Source organism: Lonchura striata, chromosome 3, assembly GCF_050655825.1.
Source record: "Lonchura striata isolate lonStrDom1 chromosome 3, ASM5065582v1, whole genome shotgun sequence".
In the NCBI taxonomy this organism is placed as follows: Eukaryota; Metazoa; Chordata; class Aves; order Passeriformes; family Estrildidae; genus Lonchura; species Lonchura striata.
In genome coordinates, this window is record NC_140705.1 from 23576023 (window position 1) to 23585946 (window position 9924).

General features: G+C 41.1%; 1 protein-coding gene across 3 annotated transcripts; it reads right to left on the reverse strand.

The window, feature by feature from the left end:
* Nucleotides 1–1594: 1594 nt before the first annotated feature.
* Nucleotides 1595–9924, reverse strand: LOC110482139 (glutathione S-transferase-like). Of its 3 annotated transcripts, none has more exons than XM_085574608.1 (7): nucleotides 9807–9924; nucleotides 6547–6660; nucleotides 5847–5898; nucleotides 3982–4114; nucleotides 2967–3108; nucleotides 2233–2364; nucleotides 1595–1905 (listed from the first exon to the last, which is right to left on the reverse strand). In XM_085574608.1, exons 2-7 carry the CDS (start codon nucleotides 6631–6633, stop codon nucleotides 1786–1788), a joined length of 666 nt encoding a protein of 221 aa, XP_085430734.1. In that variant the 5' UTR covers nucleotides 6634–6660; nucleotides 9807–9924; the 3' UTR covers nucleotides 1595–1785. The 3 variants fall into 3 exon arrangements, with proteins under 3 accessions (XP_085430734.1, XP_085430733.1, XP_021406784.1); XM_085574607.1 differs by lacking the exon at nucleotides 9807–9924 and adding an exon at nucleotides 9280–9414; XM_021551109.2 differs by lacking the exon at nucleotides 9807–9924 and adding an exon at nucleotides 7698–7837.

A 9924-nucleotide genomic window follows, 5' to 3' on the forward strand; every position in this document is an offset into this window, starting at 1 on the left:
AGAGAGTGAATCATAAACCAATACAAGAGAGAACACTAATTATTAAGAGAACTAGGCAACTTGTAGTCAATGAACATTAATGCCCTTGCTTGCTAAAAATGAATAAATAGTAAAAACTTGTCGTTGATTTTAGGAATACGACTAAGCAACCAGGCTTGTACAACTCTGAAATTCATAGCCAATGTCTCTCTTAAGTGTGTAATTATTGGTTTGTTGCACACTGGGTAACAAACCTAGGTTTTCTGGATAACATTTCCACTGGGCTGGCTCAGAGGCAGCTGCACATCAGGGACATGGCCAGGACACACTGAGCAGGGGACAGGCTTAGAGGCCCCGAGGCAGCAGTGACTGTGTGACCAGGCAGAGGATGGGGCAGCAGCCCTGTGCAAGGGGTGCCAAGCACTCCTTGTGCTAGGGGATCTGGCTCTGTGTGGCCAAAAAGGGGCATCTCTGTGGGGGATCCTGAAACCACATGGACATGCCTGGATCTCGTCCTGGCATGGAGTCAATACCAAAAGGCCAAGTTGCTGGCTTGAGTTTCTGACAGCACGCAGCAGCTGCCACTGTCCAAATGCTTCAGTGAGGCAGGAGGGAAACAGCTCCTGCAACAACTCTCTGCAATATATGCTTTGCTGATGAAAAATGTGGGTTTATGTCCTCTTTTGATGATGAAAAATGGTTCCAGCTGCATGAGATTACTTATGGAGAAGCTGTTTAGCAAGAGCTACAGAGCCCTGAGTTTGCTTAGCTGAAAACTGCCAGTGTGTTCGGGCCACTCTGCCGCCACAGCACTGACACAGCACCAGTTGTAGCTGGATTTAGGGCACTGGCTCTTTCATTTACAAACTTGGTTTATTTGGTGTTTAAGTAATATCCCAGAATCACAGAATGTTTTGGGTTAGAAGGGACCTTAAAGATCATCTATTTTCAACTCTCCTGCCCTGGGCAGAAACACATTTCAATGCATAAATGTACCTATTCATCAAAATTAAACAGTCTTGTTAACCTCAGTAGTGGAGCTTGATCTAAGGGATTAGAATGAAGAATTCCAGTACAACTTCTATTAAACTTGGTTTAATATACAGTGGCATGAGTCAATATGGATTTCCACATTCCAGGGTCTCATTAAGACCTGACACCATCCTGACTCCTCCTCAATAAGTTTTAAACTGGTGGCCGGCATTTGTTTCTCAGAGTCTGCAAAGGACCTTCTGATAAAGAAAATGTTGGTGAAGCTGCAGTACAAGACTTCAAGTGTCTAGTGACAAAGCAGAGGTGTAGTAGGAGCTCTGGTCCAAGGATATTCCAAGTTAAGCTCAGAGGAAAGCTGAATCCAAATTTTCATCCTCAGCTAACCAGAACCTGCAGTCTTTTCCTGGCATTTCCCAGACAAAAACAAAACAAAACAAAAACAAACAACAACAACAAAAAAAACCAAACCAAAACAAAAAACCCCCCCCACAAAAAAAAAACCCCATAAACTACTTGGGATTATCTCTCCTAATTTTCCAACAATTCTTGGGAATGCCAGAAAAATAGAACCATACAGATCTTGGGCATAGAAGTAGCAGCAAGAAATCAATGAGCAGCCAGGTTTTGAATATCAATAGCAGGAATTTATTTCAGGTATTCTCTAGTTATTTAAGGCATTCTGTGTTGTCCAACACACCCTTTATTTACTGAACTATTTTCTTTGCTGGTAGGATCAAAAAACTTGGTTTCCAGTGTTTTCATTATTTTCCCACTGTCAGCAAACACAATGAAATAGTTTCTGCAGCTTTAGACTCAGTAGAAAATTTTGATCACTTTAGGTACCTCTTCCTCTCGTATTAGTGGTTTCCTCTGGCTGCCAGGCTGCAGGAATTTCTTTATTGTGGGGATATTACTTATTCTTGCTTTGAAGCTCTACAAAACAAAACAAAACAAAAACATCTCAGTGTTTAAGATTCATTGCAACTGTCAAACATTCAATGTTATCCATACTCTGAAAGTCCCATTAAGACTTGATGCTGCAGAAGAAACTATATGCATGCCCCTCTTATGCTTTTGGGGTTGTAGTGACAGAACGTGGCATAATAAAAAAAAGAGTATGTGAGGCCAGCTAAAATTTCTTAGGGTATCTGATTACTTTGTATGTTATTTCTGACCCTCCCACTCTCCCATATTTCTCAGTCACTTTAAATCAGTGGTCCTTTCTAATTCATTCTCCATTCAAACTGCCCATTCATTTACCTGTAAGAGAGGAAATTTGGCAAGTATATCAGGATTGTACTCCTCTGCCATTAAAATTATTTCAAGTAATTGAACATCTGCCCTGCTCAGCTGGTTGCCAACCAGAAAGTCTTTTCCATGGTCTTTCAAAACCTAAAAACAGAGAACCAGAAGCAGATCATGTCTTTTCTCTGTGTTACTTAATATGATATCTTCAAAGCACAGAAATGTCTGTGAAAGAAGGAAATGCAGTTCAAACACCTGTAGTACAAACAATGATCTGATGGCACTGCCATCCTAGGCATCATCTATCAGCTCTTTCTCTTCTACATTTCTGTCTGGCAGTTCAGTTGTGCTCATCTTGCTTTGACTGCTGTAGCTGCATTGAAGGTTAAGCTGTAGGAGATTCAGAAGGAACCATAATGCTTTTACATAAGCATGCATGGTACAGGGCCACCTGCACTTCAGGAGAAAATTTGATGTCAAAGCCGGTGCTGTAGTGCCTTTTGTCTGAAACAACACACACACTGAAACATGGACATTTGGGGAGTTCAGTGTGTGCTGGGTTTTTGCAGCTTTACATCTCTCCCAGATTTGAAGTGCCTTCTGTCCCCTCTGTAGTGTCCTGTCTCCACCTTGATCCCAGCACCAGTAGTTTGTTTTTTCTTCTGTTGTCCTCCATAAAACTTGTGTGCTTCCAGGATGGAGGTTCAAGATAACAGTATCAACACAGCTACAACCTCTTTGCCACATACCTTCTCAAAGACTGGGAAGTATCTGTTTGTTGCCTTGTCCATCATATTTGCAAAATGTTGCTCCTTTTGGTCTGCTGGTAAGTAGCGATATTTCAGGAGTAACTCATTCAGATCGAACATTCCTTCTACGTACATATCGATTCTGAAAGGAATAGATCCACTTGGTCAGGCCACACACAGTAGCTCTGAACAGCACAATAACTCCTGGCACAACTTCACTGAAATGCTGGGACATCCCTGCCCCTTTTAACTTCCACACACATACCCTGACAAAGTTCCCCCCGGAATGCAGTTGCACTGGAGGCAGGCAGGAGAGGAGCTTGGGCCAAAGGCAAATGCAAAACTCCTAGGCAAAACCTAAACACTGTAGCCATCTCACTTACTGGGACTGATTCTTGTCTGGACTATGCATTTTTGCACCTGACTACAAAATTGTCATGTGTGCCATCCAAACTTGTGTTAAAAATCTAATCAGACAGCCTAAGTTTAACAGCAGGTCCATACCATTTCTAGCAAATATCTTGACACATGTTTACCAGTGCTTATTAATTTCAAGCATTCAAAAATATCTCAGGTCAAAACTTGCCCTAGGCCTCCTGTCTTTTAATAACATGTTATTAATTCTAATTCTATACTAATTCCTGGTTATTAGAGAGAGAAGAGTTTTTGTTTCTTTAAAAGACATTGCCCTGAATGTGATGAGGAGAAAATGATGCTGCTGACAACTGCAGGAGAAAATGAAAAGCAGCATCAGTAGGACAGTCTGCCCCCCTGACCGCTGTCTTCTGATAAGTGCATTGACCTCTGACTGATGATTCCTGGGCTCGCTTGCCCTATGGAATCCAGCTGGCTGTCTCTGCTGCAGACATCAGCTGCAGTCACAGTCAGCTCATGCTGCACAAAGCAGCGCTGCTCTCTCCCACTGAATCAAGCTGTGAGCTGGGATATCCTTGAGTTACACTGGGCTGCAGTGTGAGCTGGGGTCTAACAAGCAAAGGTGCTACTGTTACAGTACAGGGCTCTCTCCTTCACGTCCTTCCCGTAGAGGTTGTACTTCGTTGCTATGTAGTTGGCAATGGCTCTGGTCTGCACCAGCTTCATCCCGTCGATCTCTACCATTGGCACCTGCTGAAAGAGCAGGGATCCATCTAGGCCAAAGGGAGACAAAAGGAGAAGTTCAGTCCCTGAATGAGGACCACCAGTATGTGTTAGGCAAAGCAACCACATGTGTTATTTTATTGAGACTCTGAATCATTCAGGCTGGGTAAAAGACCTAAGATCATCAAATCCAACTGTAAAACCAACAGTGCCCAATTCCACCACCAAATCATGTCCCCAAGTGCACATCTACACACAGTGACTCAACCACTTCCTTGGGCAGCCGTTTCCAATGCGTGACAACCCTTTTGGTAGCAACCTTCCTCATTCTTACAAGAAGGTGTGGAAAATGCTCACCATGCAACAACCTTTTCTTAGTGACATTAATAACTTAATACGATAGCAATGAACTTGTGAGAATTTCAGATTTGGGGAAAAAGCCAAATGCAGAATTTGCAGCTGCCTCACACTGAAAAAGATATGTACTGCATGGCTCTAACATAGGTGGTTTTCATGGAGGTTAATACAAAAAGGAAGGATTGAAGGATCTGATCTAGCCAATTTCTGTCATGTTTTGTTAAATATATCTGGACTTTCTAAGCACTGGCCAACACACAATGTGAATAATAATGAACATATAAATTATAGTGAATATAAAAGCATAAAAGATCTTTGTGACTACTTTATTGACTATACAAATGGCATCTCATCTGTACAGGCACAAAGTAGGAAAGAGTGAGTTCTGTGAGATTCCTGCAAGACCCAAATATCACTTGGAGTGAGGCAGGATCCATGCAACTCTTTTGCTAGTATGCAGAAGACTTGTCTTAGCAGAAAGGAAGTAAAAATACCTTCAGAAAGAGAGGCATCAGGTCAGAAAAGTGTGGAAGAGTTTTTGCATTATAGAATCACATTTCTTGACTCAGATAACTGATCAGATATGTTTCTCTTTGTAAGTGTGCATTTAGCTTTGGGACACGCTTGTGTCCCAAAATATTTTTTGAAAGGCAGCCTGTAACAGGGGGACCTGTCCTACAGGACAGCAGGACTACAGATGCCAACCCAAGCTCAGATTGCTTTTGACAGACCAGGTGAAGAGCACAGACATGCAATTTAGTTTAGAGGAAACATGATTATTACGATCAGGAAGATGGAGGCTAAAGCCAGCACAGTGGGTAGTTGCTCTGGGAGGCAGGAAGGCAGCAGAGGTATGTACAGGTAAACTCGGAAGTCTAGAACTCTGTTTTCATAGGGATTATAAAACAACAACTTTGTAGGCAACCTAAGATGCTAATGAATGTCAAGATGATCTGATGACAAAAGCTTCTATTCTCATAGGATGGAATGCAATGGACACAAGCTGAAGCAAAGGAGAGTCAACCATCTGAACTTGAAGAAAGGCTCTTTGACTGTGTGGGTTGTCCAGAGAAGCTGTAAATTCTCCATCTTTGGAGATACTCAAAACCCGGCTGGAAATGGTCCTGGGTAACTGGCTGGAGGGGGCCTTGATTGAAGAGGGGAAGTGAAGTAGACCTTTTGAGAGGTCCCTTCTGACCTCAGCCATTACGTGATTCAGGGAAGATTGAAGCAACTGCATGATGACACCACCTAACGCTGCAGTGTGCACCTCTGAGACTTCATATACAAGTCAGTTAAGAGATTTTCTTTTTAAGACACTAAGACTTAAGAATTCTTTGGTGCTCTCAGGCAAGTAACTCTAATTCTAATTCTTCTTATTCTTACTATTGCTGCTGTTATTATCTAAAAGTGAAGGAAACTTACCCTTCTGTAGCTTTGTCAGATCCTCCTTTTTTTCTAGGTAAGATTCTTCAAACTGCAGGAAGGAGAAAAGTTCTGTTGTCATTCCATGATTTAACTTCTTCCTCATTTAGGTAAAGAAGGTGTAAAAAGATGTGTTTTGGGCAATTTTATTTCTTAAAACACGTATCATATTTGAAAGCTGTCAGGTACATTGGCCATCACTGTGACAGAAAGACATGGATCTTGAAACACACAGATTCCCATACTCCATCTCTGGTTAGTATCAGAGGTAAAAAAAAAAAAAATACTTTGTGGTTTACAATATCCAGTACCTTCAAAGGTAAACTACGTCATGACAGCAATAATAATCTCTTGCTGTTTTGGAAATTGGAATTTAACTGAAGGTACTCAGAATTGCAGGTGCTTGACCTCTGTGATCAGAAGATTAAGAGGCCAGGTTCTGCAGCTGGGGTTTTAAATCTCTTCTATCTCTAGCTACATGGGAGAAGCATTTGTGGTGCTACCAGCAGGTTTTGCACCTGATGCTTGGAAGTGAGCCAGGAACTTGCCCCCTGCTTGGGTTAGCTTGTGGTCACTCTTGGCTTGCTCAGCAATGCACTAAAGGCAGAGCACAAAACTGCTGCTCAGTCACCCTTTTCAGAAGGGACAATAAAAGCACATATTTGTCACAGGATCTCAGTATAAAAGACCAGAAGCAAACCTCAACGCCAGCTGCTGCCAGGAGCCACCGAATTGGTTCCATCCGGCCACGTCCATTGAAGTAGTGCAGCTTGGGTTTTCCAGACATGTTTCCACGTGCCTAATTCCCTAGTATCTGCAATGAAGTTTTGCAAGATAAAGATTCACAATCCTTGTTTGGAGTCTAACTAGCTCTCAAAGTTATCTTGTTTGAAACCATCAGTTATGGTCCAAGACTTGAATCAATTAATAGTGGAGTTAAAAGTTAGATTATATTGAGAGACTGCCTCGTATCATTCTGCCTTCAAATGTTTCTTACACATGCAGAATATTTAAGCAGAAACTCTGTAATTAGAGCGATTGGCCCAGTCAGAGAACAATTGAATCAAAGCCATTTACATCCAAAGCGTTCCGTTCTGGCCATAAAGCAGAGGGTGCTCCCTGTGTATGTTGGCTTTATCTCAGAATACAGTTTACTGTTTAATCGGATACATGCTACAAAGTCATCAGTTTCTGTGCTTGCTCAATCAGCCATTATGTTCCACTATAACCGGCCAGGAAGGAATTCCTTCCTCAAGTCAGCCACTTTTACAGCACTCCCTGCTTCTGTAATTTCTTCAGACAAGCTCCAAAACATGGAAATTAATTTTGCCTCTAGTAACATCACATTTGCCTTTACCACAGGCACAGCCTCAGGGCAATGTTTGCTTGGTCCAGTTCCAGCTCTGCTGGAATTTCAAGTAACAACAGTTTCTAGGCAGACTGTCACCCACCCGACTCAGAACTACGTGTGTACATCAGCGACAAACATACACAAATAGTGCCCAGCCTATACCAGCCTCACAGCTATTGACGCCCTGTCAGCAACAAAGCTGAAGCATTAACAGCAGCAAAAGGAAAAGGGCCAAACCACCACCATAATCCCCTTGTAAATAACGTTAGCTTCTCTACAGTAGAAAGGAGAAGGTGAAACACGCCTCACTTGTGAGATCTAAACTTCTTTTTCTTAATTCTGTATACCTCAAAAGCAGCTGATTAAGATTTTAACATTTAGTACACATAACCTTGTTAGTAAATAAAGTACATACACACATTTAATCTATAAAACCCATTCAGTGACTGAGTTTCGTGTACAATAACTCCCTGCATGTCCAAAATAATATCCCCACTTACCTTGTGCACTGTGTAACCCACTCTAAACTCACAGCAGTTCTACCTTGAGATTATATAACTCTGGAGCCCCTCCTACAGAGAATTACAAACACTTGCCTGCAAATGAGAAACCTCTTTCCCTTAAGCAAGCAAAACAAATTAGCTCTGTTTAGTTACTTCTCACCTACAGAAAATAAATTGCTGATTACTGCTGACAATGTAGAAATGTAAGGTAGATGAGAGGTCATGGTTACTGGGAACATCTGTGCCAGCATAAAATAGTAATATGCTTCCTATTTCCTAGTTAAAAATCATTATAATGGCTGAAAAGCTCACTCAGTAGAAAAGAATGTTGCTAAGCCAATCACACTTTTATTCTAATGTTTTCTGTATTTTACTTTTTACACGTTGCCACTCTACATAAATCACATCAACTAATTCAGCTCAAATCTATTACAAGCTTCTGTGCCTTGCTTAGTGTATATTCCTTAAGGACACTTCTGCTGAATTTCATCTCTGGACATTTGGGTCAGTTTTGAATTTTTTTCCATCAAAAACATTTCCCTGAATTTGACTCAGTGAATATACACAATAAAGAAAACTGTGAGAGACAGTGAATGAAGTGTGGTAGCAGAAGACAAACTGCACTCTGCACTCCTGTTTTCTTTGGCCAACTATATTGATTTCCATATGTCAGTACAGAATTGTTTCCCATGCACCATCCTGCCTATCTAACCTACGTGATTAATACTGATATAGTCAAGGTCAACATATACATGCTGAATTGCTCTGAACATAGCTGTGAGATGGGATATTATTCTTATGTTACACAGGGAGGTTGTATAAATTACAGTTTCTCACACACAAAAAAAATTGGTTGTTACAGTAGGAGGGGCTTTCTCCTTCAGGTCCTTCCTGGACACTAGCTGCAAGTGTTGTTTGAATGCTTCAGTAAGGCAAGAGGGAAACAGCTCCTGCAACAACTCCCTTTAACATATGCTGTGCTACTGAAAAATACGGGTTTATTTCCTCTTTTGATAACAAAAACTGGTTCCAGCTGCATGAGATTTCTTATGAAGAAACTGTTGGCTTTAGCAAGAGATACAGAGCCCTAAGTTTGTCCAGCTGAAAACTGCCAGTGCTCCAGTTGTAGCTGGATTTAGGGCACTGGCCCTTTCATTTACAAACTTGGTTTATTTGGTATTTAAGCAATATCCCAGAATCATAGAATGGTTTGGGTTAGAAGGGACCTTAACTCTCCTGCCCTGGACAGGAACACATTTCACTACATAAATGCACAAATTTATCAAAGTTCAACAGTCTTGCTAACCTCAGTACTGGAGCTTGATCCAAGTGATTAGAATGAATAATTCCAGTATTATAAACTTGGTTTAATATACAGTGGCATGAGTCGATATGGGTTTCTACCTTTCAAGACCTGACAACATCCTAGCTCCTTCCTCAATGTCATAAATGAATCAGTGAATTTAATAATTAAAGGAATTTATTAAATTAAATCAAAGTAAAATTGGAAAAGCAAATCAGCACCAAGCCAGGCAATGGGTGCTGGATGAACTGGGTCCAGACTAATGCAGCACCATACCCTGCCAGTTCCCAGGGCACTGATTTCAGGGTCTTCTTTATGCTGTTTCCAGACGTAGCGGGATTCTTGAGGGGTCCTCCTGTTTCCTTTTTGTCCTTTTTCACATATTCATGCGTGTTCTTTTCTTGTGGTGCTTCTAAAGGGAAGTTTTCCCAGAATCCTCTGGTTGCTGAAATCCTGTTAGATGGTAATCCCTCAAATATCTTGTTCTGTCAAGGAATATTCATCTTATCTTTCAAAGCATATCTTCTAGACAGAATAATCCTTCAGAATAACCATCTTTTAAGACAGGAATTCATCCTGTGTATATTGCTCTTTCCCCTCACTTGGTTCCATTAAAAAGGATACTGGATTTTTTAGTTCTGAGCACGAATTTATTCTAAATTGTGTATTACAATTTGGTACACATAACCATGTTAGCGAAGAAAGTACATACACACTTTTAATCTATAAAACCCATTCAATGACTGAGTTTCATGTACAATTTCCTGCATTTTTAGGGAAAATAAAGCAAAAAACTCACTTACCTTGTGCACAGTGTAACTCACTCTAAGTTTACAGCAGTTCTGCCTTAAGATTGTATAACTCCCCTGGAGCCCCTCCTACACTAAGCATTCCAAACAGCTCTCTGAAAACATGAAAATT